The 13,231-nt window shown below is 40.0% G+C and overlaps 1 protein-coding gene across 3 annotated transcripts; it reads right to left on the bottom strand.

Annotated features, from left to right (window-relative positions):
- Nucleotides 1-547: 547 nt before the first annotated feature.
- ehmt2 (euchromatic histone-lysine N-methyltransferase 2) lies at nucleotides 548-13,102 on the bottom strand. 3 transcript variants are annotated; one of them, XM_028598061.1, is made up of 28 exons: nucleotides 13,040-13,102; nucleotides 11,391-11,460; nucleotides 11,132-11,290; nucleotides 10,568-10,827; nucleotides 10,234-10,288; nucleotides 10,018-10,100; nucleotides 9,780-9,920; nucleotides 9,585-9,656; nucleotides 8,900-9,020; nucleotides 7,969-8,055; nucleotides 7,540-7,676; nucleotides 7,267-7,410; nucleotides 6,650-6,972; nucleotides 6,284-6,514; nucleotides 5,718-5,800; nucleotides 5,435-5,541; nucleotides 4,970-5,092; nucleotides 4,788-4,889; nucleotides 4,531-4,635; nucleotides 4,152-4,306; nucleotides 3,843-4,010; nucleotides 3,610-3,754; nucleotides 3,427-3,504; nucleotides 3,051-3,166; nucleotides 2,808-2,894; nucleotides 2,631-2,709; nucleotides 1,543-1,718; nucleotides 548-1,357 (listed from the first exon to the last, which is right to left on the bottom strand). In XM_028598061.1, the coding sequence occupies exons 1-28, from the start codon at nucleotides 13,064-13,066 to the stop codon at nucleotides 1,177-1,179; spliced, it is 3,615 nt and encodes a 1,204-aa protein (XP_028453862.1). In that variant the 5' UTR covers nucleotides 13,067-13,102; the 3' UTR covers nucleotides 548-1,176. The 3 variants fall into 3 exon arrangements, with proteins under 3 accessions (XP_028453862.1, XP_028453861.1, XP_028453863.1); XM_028598060.1 differs by having other exon boundaries at nucleotides 4,152-4,324; XM_028598062.1 differs by lacking the exon at nucleotides 9,585-9,656 and having other exon boundaries at nucleotides 4,152-4,324.
- Nucleotides 13,103-13,231: the final 129 nt, after the last annotated feature.

The raw sequence follows: 13,231 nt of genomic DNA on the forward strand, positions 1-13,231 counted from the left end.
GGAACTAAAATGTCCTTTTCTGCAATTCAGACTCATTGACACAAATTATTGACAGAGTGGGACATCTTTCTTTCACTTCCTTTTAACATCTGGATGTGCCAGGCAACATTCTTGAGTAGAGCTCACATCGCTCTAAAAACTTGACAATGTCAAATTGTATATGCACAGAAAATCACTTAGGATATAGGTCAGATTATAGGATTAAATACAAAGACAATATCGAATTCTCTCTCTCTCTCTCAACACTGTTCACAAACTGCTCCAAACTCCTCTATTGTAGTCCAGCCTTTACTTCTGTGACGAACTTTGTAACGTTATGTCATGTTATAATGCTTGCCTAGCTGCTAGTGTGGCACACCCTCATACTCTGCTTCTGACTGGCTAGTAGTCCTTACATAGGTACTGCGCATGTGCGACTCCCAACAAAGATGGAATAGAAGTGAGATGCCTCACTCTGTAGATAAAACAGAGAGCTTAACACACAGGGTGGAAAGAGGAGCTGCAGCAATGTGCAGTACAAAAAATAGTGTTTTTTGAAAATCAAACCACATAAACCTATCCTGGTACAACCTCTAAATACAATTATGAACCTGAAAATGAGCATAATATGAGCACTTTAATACAAGAGCCCAAAGATCAACTCATGAGCTAATTTATTATACTAAATGTGATCAAGAAAACAATGCGTATAAAAAATAAAGCTAACACAATCATCCATAACCAATGCTATCTCTCAGGTCCTTATTGAGTCCAGTATGGGCTAAGGGTTGACCAATTACTGTACGGTGTTAAAAATGCATTGCGTTTGTTGGCACAAAAGAAAATACATATGTATGACAATTACATGACGGCAGACTCCTAATGCACAAACTTCATGTGTCAAGGCAAACAGACAGTGATATACAGTAAACATACGGTATGTACAGAATCACAAGTTGTTGTGATTTATACCCACACAGTTTAAAAATATGTAAAGGCCCATGTCCTCTACCTAAATGATCCTCCTAAGGTGGCACATTTTAGAGAGAAAAAAAAGGACATTTCAAGTAGAAAAAACAGCACCATGCACCAAACACAGAATTTCAAACATGATAGAACCCTCAAGGTGTATTTCCGTTGCCAATGTGCGCATGTGAAATGGATGAAGTTAATCCAAAGGCCCCGTGGGTACGTGTTTTAAGAGTTTCCAAGTATGGTCATCCCACAGTCAGTTCCCGATTCTGCGCAAACGTCCAGTCGAGCCAGTCTATTCTGCTCCAAGGCGATGGCCTCGGCTGAGTGTTTGCATTTTTCCGATCCACACTGACAGGTGAAATACTTGCTCTTAATGTCCCAAAAGCGGTCTCCATAGTCGAATCTGTTGAAACAGACAAGTTAAAATAATAAAAGCTTACATGTGCAAAACTCTCTCCCCAAAACAAGGCAATCCAATGGAAATGGTCATACTACATTAGAGGTTTGTGAAATATAAATGTCAGAAAGACTGGAAAAATTACAGAAATAAACTCTGAGCAGATGATCATAAACATCTCAACTTCTCACCCCAGCTCTTGTCCACTGTGGATGTCTCTGGAGCTGAAGAAGGCAATGCGGGGAAATCTCAGGTCCTGGTGCAGCATGAACACACGTACTGGGATGAGGTTTGGGTCGCACAGGTGGTTGATGAAGCGGCTGATGTTGCCATAGTACCGGGCATCGATACAATACACCTCCCCATCCTTTACAAAACGCACAAAAAAAAAAAAAAAAAACATGCATTGTGTTAGAAATATATACATTGTGCATAATAAACAGATCCTAATATCTGATATTCCAAGTTAAATACCACATGCAGCATTTTAAAAACACTGAGATTTATTGTAAGTAAGTAAGTAAGGTGGTCTTGCATTGCTCCATCGTGAGAACTGGAAGTTTACACCCCTGTCCGCTCACTGAGATCCTCCTCAACAGGCCTACTGCATGTCCCTAGTGTGAATCTCAGCACCTTTATGAGAGGACTATCATTTTAATGTCCTTTTTTGTTTGTAAAGTGACCTTGGGTGTCATGAAAGGCGCTTTAAATAAAATTTATTATTATTAGTTTTATTATGATTATTAATTGTTTTGGAGTTGAATTAGAGTCTTGTTATTGTATCATTTTACTTTTATAAAATAAATATATATATAAACCCACTAAAAACATATGTACAACATATGTATAACATCAGCAAAATACAGAGACGGACAACCAATGACATACAACGGTTTTATGTAGCACAGTATTTCACAACAGAATAGTGTCTGATTCAGCAGATTTCAAATAAAATTTGATTCCACCAATTATTTGGATGGTTTGTTTGTGTTTTCGGAATTCAGGAGCTGATTGATTTATAAATGTTAAAATTATAAGTGCAGTACATCGAGAAATGTCAAAGGATGGGGAATTCTTTCAACACTGCACTTGCCATAGAAAATGTTACTTGGTTTTTTGTATGAGTTTCCGTATGAGTTAAGGTCTGGCTAATAAGTTCATTTAATAGTAATGTATTATTGGTTATACAGGAAATATGCCAAATGCTCTCTCTCGTGTTTTCCGTGAGTCATCTCATTTTTATACAGCAGAAACTAAAAAGAAAACACTTATTTCTCACCTTGTTGTCCAGGTCAAACAGGTAGGAGTCGTCTTCCCGAACATCTGCCTCTGCGTCAGAGATGAGCTCCCCAACATATCTGTGTGAACGTAAGGAAAGAAGCTTAATGTCTAATCTCTGACCTTTCATATACAGTAACAAGAAACCTGTTGTTTGACTAGTGGACAGTCCTCTCACTCGCAGATGAAGCTTCCCTGGGGAATATCCTGCAGAGCTCGAACTCCCCAGCCCATCTTCTCTGTCCTGTAGAGCTGAAGACGAACTCTAAAAGGAAAAAAAGGAAATTATGAGGGTTCAATGCCCCGGCATATACAGCTTTTGCCTTCCAGTCAATAACTATAATCATTAGTTTAAAAAAAAAAAAAAGCTGCATGTGGTTGAGAAATATTATGTTAGATGAGTTATATTTAGAATTCTTACTTGATGCCTGCCTGTACCACCCTGTTTTTGCATGTTCGGTAACAGGAACACGCCATGTTGCATTCAAATATAAGTGGAGGTTCAATTTTGTTGAATTCCTGAAGCAGCCGCTGGTCCTAAAAAACATTATACAACAAGTTAAGGTTAGTTTCAGTCCTTTAGTTTCTCCTGTAACTCATTAATCCCAGTCATTGACCTCATGGATCTTACTGACTTTCAAACCAAACCTCATTAGAATTTCTGCTAAAAATTGCAGATTATACAGATCTCTATTGACCCCACGGTGCTAGTCAGTCGAGGCTTTCGATTAAAATCGTACAGGTTTTCTGAGCAGATTACTTTAATGATGTGGCTGTAAAACAACATTTCTATTTACCTTGTCGTACCAGCAGCGGATACTCAGCTGTCCACAGAGGCAGTTACTAGATGAGCAGTCATCAGTGCAGCTACAGTGCTGAAGTAAAGATAATTAAAAGGCATGAGATGCATTTTTCATTGCAGATGAAATAATTAGGTAAGAAAGATTACAGTTCAAACGAGAGCCTGATTAATATTTTACCTGTAAGTGTGTAATATTGCGGTCTATGTTCATTGCTGAAGTTTCACAGTTTTCTGAAACGTATTTGTAGTCTGAAGGACAGCCCTCATCGTCCACTGCGTTCACACAGGGAATCGGTACGTTCTCATAGCCCTGAGCAACATCACTGGAACAATAAACATGGAGATAAATCATGAAGAAAAACAGGAACAAACAAGAGGAAAAACAGACTATGAAAATAGCACAAAACCTACCTGCAGATGATTCTCTCAGTCCGAAGCATACGATTGGTTATTCCCCTTCTCAGCTTCCTGTTGATCTGGAGTGCCACCCACACCGGCGTGTCGGCCCGTGCAAGGCTCAGAGGCGTATCTCCTTCCCTGTTCATGATGTCAATGTCTGCACCTCTGGAGAGGAACAACCTGCAGAAGAAAGAGAAACATGTATTTGTATGTATATGGTAGTGGGAACATGGATAACTGTTTGGGCTTCAAGCTAAAGCAAAGAATACATGTAACTCATACATTAAATTAGGCTACAGCTTGTGATTGGTATTGACTCACGTAACACAGTCCAAGTAGCCCTCTCTGGCGGCGATGTGGAGCGGCGTGTCTCCGTGCATGTTAACTGAGGAAAGGGGACAGCCAGAGTTCAACACTAGCTCTGCTATATCCACATTCCCTGCATACGCCGCCCAGTGGAGACACACGTTCAGCTCCTGAAAGGAGGGTAGGGACTGTTTAAAGTAATAACCTGAAACATTTTCATGCAACTACATCCATTTTGCCAGTGTCACTACTTATTACAGGACAATAAAGGTGAGAGGGGCAGCAGAGAGAAGATAAAAAACAATGGATCGCTCCAGAATCACAGAGGACATTTTATATTTTTACCCACCGACTCAAATTCAAATGAATCAAAAAAAGTAGAGTAGAAACTTACCTTGTCATTAATGGTGACATCAGCTCCTCTGTTCAGCAGCACTTTTATCACCTCTACGTGTTTGTGCTCTGCGGACCAGATGATCGGCGTCCAACCACCGCTGTCCTGAAACGACAGGAAGATTCAGAATTACTCTACACTGGCCTTTTAAATCGGTCACCTCCAGTAAGACAGATATGATGTACAAACTGACAGTAATTATAAACAGAGGGTTATCCGATGTCCCTAAAATACTGACATTTGGGCTCTTCCTTTACCTGTGCGTTCACATCAACCTGACCCGTTTCCAGAAGCATGTTGACAATTTCCAGGTTTCCCAGCTTGGCTGCGTGGTGGAGGCCAGTATATCCATCATCCTCCTGAAGACATAAACAAATATCAACCAAACCCCTGAAAGTTCACATTTATGTTTTCGTTTTAGGTGCTAACAGTCACTCACACTATGATAGACACAGGCGCCGTTCTGGACCAGGTAGTGAGCCACCTCAATGTGATTGTTGATGATTGCTTCCAACAAAGGGGTCCTTCTGTCCTTGTCCAGGGCATCCACTTGGGCACCGGCCTGTCAATATACAATTAAATATAACCCCTAATCTCAGGCACAAGACCAAATAAATACACAGAATAATGAGAGCTCTGTTTTAGGTTTCATTTTGGTAAGGTAAGGTAAGGTAAGGGTACTTTATTGTCACATACACATACATGTAGCGAAATTCATTCTCTGCATTTAACCCATCCCTCAAGGGAGCAGTTGCTTCAAATAATGTCAGCAGTGACCCTGAATGCAAGTGTTATAGATCATTTTAAAAATGAACCTGCAATAAACAGCTTTTCTTTTTCACTTTACAGCACATGTACTAGTTACATAAAAGAAACCAACAAGACAGAAGCTAAAATTTGTCACCTGTACAAGTATGTAGCAGACTTCTAGCAGACCTCTGTGGGCTGCAGCATGTAGAGCAGAGCGCCTGTTCTGAGAGTCAGGCTGGTATGTTGGATCTATACCCTCCACTTTGACACACACACACACACACACACACACACACACACACACACACACACACACACACACACACACACACACACACACACACACACACACACATTTTAAACCACCACACAACACTCACACATAAATAAACCACCTACAACACTCAGTCATAAATGAAAAGTGCGAGCTCACTCACTCAGCATGAGCAGGACTCTCTGCACTTCTCCTTGCTTGGCAGCAGGGTAAAGCTGGCGGGGGTGGAACCTCAGTTTCTTCTTCCTGTAAAATCAAAAACAACAATCACCAATTTAGTCTCAACTTGGCTGATGTCCTCTTGTCCACTGAAAGCTTTGTAATTTCCCTTGGAAGAGCTAAAGCTAACAAAACAGGAAATCATTTCACTGCAACTTGTAATTTTGTTGTGGCTGCAGTGTTCTAACAGCAGAGAATGGAGATACTGATTTTATTTGAAAATTGTCTGCTGCTAAAGATCAGATATGTTCAAATAGAACAAGTTTCTGAACTGCTGGCACAAAAACTTCCAAAGAGTAAAATGTAAACAAACTCTTTACCTTAAGGGACATTAAGGATACTCTGCTTTGAAAACTCATTTTTTAAACTGAGCGTTTAAACTCAACATTACATAAAAGATCCAAAAGAACATGATTTAGAAAATACTCTTACATCTCTCAATCATTGTATCTATTCCAGTGTTCAATCCTTCAACCTACTGTGATGAAAAATAGTAATCTAAATTCCAACCTCTCAGTGTCCTGTGTGAGAATGGCCTTCTGCAGCGCCGCCCTGCTGGGCCCAGGTGGAAGTGCACCAGGGCTGATGGGTTTCCCATTTGGCATACAGAGAGAGGGCCCTACGCTGTCCACCCCCTCCTCTGCTGGGGGGATAGTGGCGCCAGTCGCTGCAGAGGCTACAGGCTGCGGGGGCTGCTGCTCCACTGCCGGTGTCACTAAGCCATGACTATGCATACGTGCACTGGAAGGAGGTAGTGAAGGGGAGCCCAGGTTTTAAAAAAAAAAAAAAAAAAAAAAAAAAAAAAAACTTTTCTATAGTTAATAGAAGAAAATAAAAGGGAGCCAATAACATCTCTCACATGTCATCCAATATTACCTGACAGGTCTCTCAGGCATCCTCCCGTCCTTCATCCCTCCTGTCGAGGCTGTGAGTGAGGGTGCCGTAAGAGCAGACGGCGGCAGAGACGGGGTGGTGGTGGAGGAGGCCGACATGGTAACAACGGTGGTCACGGAGGCTGTGGCTGAGCTGAAGGACGGGATGGTAACCTCCTGGGCCTCGGAGGCATCTTCACCACAGTGGGGACAGAAAAGCATACCGCCGCCATTTGATCGGCTGCGCCCAGCGCCCAGCACCGTCACACAACCTCGGTGGAAACGGTGAGCGATGCGCTGGTCTGGGCAGCACTCAAGAAATGTGCCCTGAAAGAGGAGAAAGTGGTAGGATATGGAGGAGGAGAAATAAGAAAAGAAGGCAGGATATAGAGAGGGAAAAAGAAGAAAATAGGGTAGGATATGGATGAGGAGCTCAAGAAGAAGTATGATATCAAGAAGAAGATAGCATTAACATTAATTTAAGCCAAAATTAAGTTATAGCTTGTAAAGCCCTACAGCATTAACAGCATTGGTAAAAAAAACTATTGTGCAGCGATTGCACAATTTCACAACTGAGCCACATTAAATCCAGTATGATATGAGGCGGTTTAAACACTTTACCGCTATGCAGAAGTATCCACACCCAGGACAGCAGTGGTGTTTGACCATGTGTGAGCGATGGACTTCACAAAGCACCATGAGGGGCACCCGACTTGACGGCCGCATGGTCTCCCCCTTTATTGTCCGATTGGAACAGGCCCTCAGCTGACAAACAGCAGGAGACAGGATTACACAGTTACACAGATGTGGCTTCAAGGAAAGTTATCTGTGCGCTTAATCAAATACCAGACCAGCAGAGACACTGTCCTGTTATCCAAGTCTACAAAGACAAACCTCTCCATTGATGCTCTCAGTGGCCATACACGGTCTGCTGATGCGGTGGCTGGTGCTGTCGACTCGAGGAGCTTCCATTCTGCAGCTGCAGAGAGGAAGCTCCTCTAGCCGCTCTGTGTCTCCTGCATCACTTCCTTCTGTAGAGGGGAGTTTAAACATTTAATTGTTTATGATGTTTGTTTATAGTCTTAAGGCAATTGTCCATTTAACATTAAAGTATGGTCACCAACCCTGAATATGTAGTGTTTATAATACAGCTGAAATGCCCTGGCAGCAGTCAATACTAAGGAAGAAAATAAATGTAATTGTCCCAAAACCTCGCTCTGTGACTGTGACTGTTTTGTTAATACTACCCTGATTGTAGAGAAAAAGATTTTCAGATTTTCAACCAATTCAGATTACAGGGACATATGTGTATCATAAACCTACCGTGGTGAGGAGAAAGTGTCAGACTGTCGGCTGCAGCGATGTCCAGAGCACCCAAGGGAACCTCTGTGTACTCTGTGGACCTTTCTTCTGAGAATACACCAAATGAAAAAGTATAAGCACTGGACAGGAGGGATACATGTTTGAAAATGATGCAGTTTAATGAGGTGCACATGCTTAAGATATAATGGCAATAAAAAACAATACACTGGGAGACATTTTTTTACACAAAAAATAGAATTTACAGAAAAACTACTGGCCCCATTTTTATTAACCTTGGTGGAACGGTGTACCATCGGAAAAGGAAGGACCCTTTACATTTTGGAGCAGATCCAAATCACGGGGTGGATTCCCCCCACTGTCAAGTGCAATCCAAACCAACAGGTAACAACAACCCTAAAGCCATGTTGGTCAAGCAGAAGCCTAAAATAACGCATGGATCACTCCATAGCACATTTTGACACTTCGGGCCGTGTCTGCCATTGCACGAAATTCCATCTTATTTGTGACGCCTCACAAAGGTGATAACAGCACATACTCTAATGTTATAAGCCAAAAAACTTTGTTTTTCTGTCTACACGTCAACAATGAAAAAATAAGTTTCTGGATATTCTTCACCCTGGAATGATTTTCCAGAAGATCTACTTTCATTGACCTAGAACGCAGTTTCCTTGTGGACAAAAGGCCAGAACGCATAGAAAAAGCTATGTTTAAAAACAATACCTGTGTACGTTTGGACTAGGCCTTAGGTGGGTTATAATAAACGGAGTGAACACTTGCAAAATTTATTTTACATTGTATTTAATTTAAATTATTTTGTATAGATTTTTTCCCACTATGCCATTAAAAAGATGTTTCTGTTTAAAACTATTCTAACTACATCTAAAATGATCCAGTGTTGTAGAAAACCCACTAGGTAATTAATGTCACTCACCTCCCACTATCTCCACCACATCAGCTGTGTTTCTCTCTTTGTCCGGGTCTGTTGGCTGCCACAAAGACTTCTCGCTCTCATTTCTACTCTGGACGTTTCTCTTTGTTTCAGACTCTGAACCCTGCAAGGGAGAAATTCTGTCTGAATATAAAAGTGTGACATCTGTGAAGGGTAGAAAAAAAGGTAACTGACGATTTTATAACACAAAACAAAGAAGGTATGTGAAGTTGCAGTGTTGAGGTGTCCTGTGGAGTTGTTCCTACCACTGTTCTCCCTCTATTCTAAAGGCGGTGACGGTAAAAAAAAAAAAAAACACAAATTTTAAATAAATAGATTTCTTTTTATTGGCTTTGCAAAAGTTTTATGAGGAAGGAAATGCACGTACGTTGTTTCTAAGGGGTAACACTGAATGTAAACATAACTGTTTGTCTACAGGGCACCTTTAAACGTGAATTATTGACTTGCAGTCTTCCTATTTCCCATTTTACAGTGCAAATTGTGTTGCATCTACCTCGGTATTCTAGTTGGATAGCATGTGTGTCAGCACAATCTTCACCCTCCAAGTATGTAAACATGACCCAATTACAACTTTTCGACTAGCTAAATGGCTAGAAGACAAATTAAGAGATTAATGTAGCTAGAACTAGATAAGAGGGTATTAAGTTAATAAAATAGAATGACTCACATGATCCGACATGTTCACTGACCCCTCTATGTCTTTAGTGTGCTGCCTTGCTTCTGCCCCACCATCCTCAAACTATAATAGAAACGCAATGAATACAGGTTTGACAATAGAAAAAAAGATTACCATTCAGTTTGTTCTTTTATAAAAATCATGAAGCACACATGCTATAGCATTATGTGATCACTTCACTCACACCTTTTCTGAATTTCGCGTGGACCGACTGGAAATCTGAATTTTCTCAGCTACTTCCTCCTCTGACCTCCCCTCACTGCTGTTGCTCTTCTCTGGTGCAGTCTTGGTAACAGACTCCATCTTTTTGTGAAATAATGTTTCTTCCTGAGTTTTAGCAGAAATAAAAATATTAACATCAACCTAATTACATGTTATTAGATTAGTAAATGTAAATCATGTACCTCCAAAGACATAATCTTACCACAGTTTGAACATTTTCTGGAACATTCTCTGACTTCTCAAGTGTGCCATCAGATAAAATACCCAGTTTTCTCCTTTTTGCAACTATTGGAAACATGACAACCACGACAGAGTGAGTCTTAACTTATATAAGACACTAATTAATTTGTATTCATAGCAATTTCATTATTTTACACAGGCAAACATTAGTTAGTGTGAGTAAATTACAGCCACTAACCATTTTCAGAGTCAGAGGATCCTGAAGGTGCAATAGGTGCTTCAACATGGCTCATCTGTAAAACAAAAATAGTAAGTGACTCAAATGGTAAAGAAAAGGTTGCAACAAAAAACTGAACCACTGCTTCACGGTGTAAGTTTTGTCAGTGGCTGGAATATTTCTTCACATTGTAACATTCACAACACACTTCCAAGAGTGTTACTCAGGTCAAGAACAAAAAAGGGCCAATGCAATGACAGATACCAAATGCTGGTACACAATCAAGACAGAGGGGTACACATCTCATTTTACTCATGCCAAATGGAAATGCTAACTACTTGCTATATAGGCTCACCTGCCCTAGTGGAGGCCTGTTCATGGTCTTGCGGGCCCGGTGGATCTTGGGTGGGCCAGGGGAGACAGAAGGAGATGAGGAGGCTGTGGCAGAGGATGAAGAGGAGGAAGAGGACGAAGAGGAGGAAGAGGAGGAGCCAGGTGCCAGGACGGATTTACTACTGCCAGGTCCAGATACACTCATCTTTGCTCGGCCAGGGGACAACGTTGAAGACGTAGAAGTAGAAGAGGACATTGATAAAAGGGACTTTGCTGCATGTCCTGTAAGAGGGAGGTAAATGCATGAATACTTTGAACTTCTTGAAAAATTATTTTAAAGCCTTTCCAATAATGAGTAGCACATTCAATTTGACACATGCAAAGCTTTTATTCTAACAGCAATAAGAAATATAAAAAAAATATATATCAACATGTTTATCTTCCTCAGCAAAGCAAACTCAGGAAAATAATTTAATCTCAATGTATGCTTTGGGATCAAATCACCTTAATGTCAAATGTGGTTAATCAAACAGAGAGTCACCGCTTTAATAACATCAATGAAAGCTGTACGGATCCAAAGTCTTACCTGCTGCAGGTTTGTTTGGAGAGGATGCAGGTGACCATTTCTCTCCCTCCTCTCCAGCTCTGGAAGCATCCTTCCCAGGCTGCAGAGATAACATTGATTGCATGCCACCCATGGGCTCTGTCTTCTTGGCAACAGCTGCAGTGGTGAAGGCTGCATTATCTGGAAAAGTAGTAACAACAAAATCACACAATAATTATGTTTATTTGTGTACCTAAAAAGGCACAGATGTCAAACATTAGACATCTCCCTATAGACATACCTTTCTTTACTTGACTTGGTCCAGCTAATGACTCTGCAGGTGTTTCTGAGTCATTTCCTTCAGTAGGCTCCTGACAAAGAAACAACAAATAGCAAAAAATATCATGTTAAAAATAGTAATCTTTGTCCTTATAAAAAGCAATTGATATTCAGGATTACAGACTACTGGATCAATTTATTTATTATTCACCACAGTACACATTATTGAAGTTCAAGAAGCTGCACCAATGTGAAACAATTGAGCTATACTTGGTGTTATGAGGTACAAAACTGGAAATGTTCAATTACCAAATATCTAAATTAAGTTCATAGGCTGTAACATGTATATAACCCAGGTTTGGCAGTGTCTTTGTGTTATACCAGGTAAAAGAGAGACACACTTAGACTGTTTTCTTTGTCATTGGCTTGTTAATAAGGAATGCAACATTTTATAAAAAATGTAACAGGGTTACAATGGATAACTTTTGTGTAATAAATACTAACTCATTTTTTTCAACCAAACCAAGCCTGTCCAATCCGCGGTAGTAATAAGCAAGTATATTTAAATTATATTTCGCACACTAATTTAGACTGGCAAAATAACCTAGAACATGTTGCTAGTGAAACACATTCCCCAGGAAACAAAGTTAATACTAACTCAGTGGTTCAGGTTTTAGTTTAGGTGTCATTAGCGGTAAATGTCACATATTTGTAATCTGTTATTCCAGTGTAAATCAGCATGACTGACAATATAACTTTACTTATACATTACCATTTTCTCCCTATCTCTATCAGACACCTTTTGGGTCATCATAACTAATACAAATCTGTTTAGTGAGTCTACTTGCCAATTTTCCGCAGTCTCCTTTCCAAAATAAACCTTTCAACAATAGTCCGTAAAATGAAAAGGAACGGAGTTGGATTTCACACACTGACTGCTTCAAACCCTCAATCATCTCAACATAGACAATCATTTCTCTTTTTTATTGCACTATTTGCACATTAACACTGTACATTTCATATTGTATATATTATTATTATATATGTATATTTGTTTTTATTATTATATATATATATATATATATATATATATATATATATATATATATATATAAAGTCTTGATAATATATGTTGTTTTTATTTGTTGTTTGTATACCTGGAGTGGTAACAAAAATAATTTCCCCCTGGGATTATTAAAGTATTTCTGATTCTGAAACCCTCCCTTCTTTTCGCTGGGATTAACTCATTAACGTTACAATGTAACTTTACAAAAGGACACTTTGTCTCAAAATTAGCTTTAAAAACTGGGTAAACTGAGCATACAACATACAAAATACAATACAAAAACAGCAAAACATGACAAGCAACGGAATACGACGGGCATACAATGGTTTAAAGCCCAAGGAGTCGAGAAAAAATAGCAAAACAGTAACAACATTAGAGCAATTTAACGTTGGTTAACAAAAAAACTGTTACAAGCTAACGTAGCTAGCAGTGTAGCACAGCTTGCAACAAAGAGCTCCTATAATTGACAAGTGAAGACATTTTGCATTAAAGCAGAGTGCAGCTTTACTAGCATGTTTTTGCTATGTAGTCCAATGCGTTTACAAGTGGTTAAACAAACTTCAATTCCGTTAGCATGTAATTTTGTGTTGCAGAGGGTTTGCTACCTTCGTCGTTGTCTCAGATGCCGACATGTTTCGCGACGCGCATCAACGACGTATAGTAAACGTACCGCGTCACCGTGCAGAGCCCCGCCCCCCGTGTGCCAATTTAGTTTCCTAGGATGGCGAAGGCATGACCCGCCCTGCTCTCCCTCTGATTGACTGGTATTCGTTGCATTTGTTGATTAGGTTTAGGCA

The sequence above is a fragment of the Perca flavescens genome, chromosome 14, assembly GCF_004354835.1.
Source record: "Perca flavescens isolate YP-PL-M2 chromosome 14, PFLA_1.0, whole genome shotgun sequence".
Lineage (NCBI taxonomy): Eukaryota > Metazoa > Chordata > Actinopteri > Perciformes > Percidae > Perca > Perca flavescens.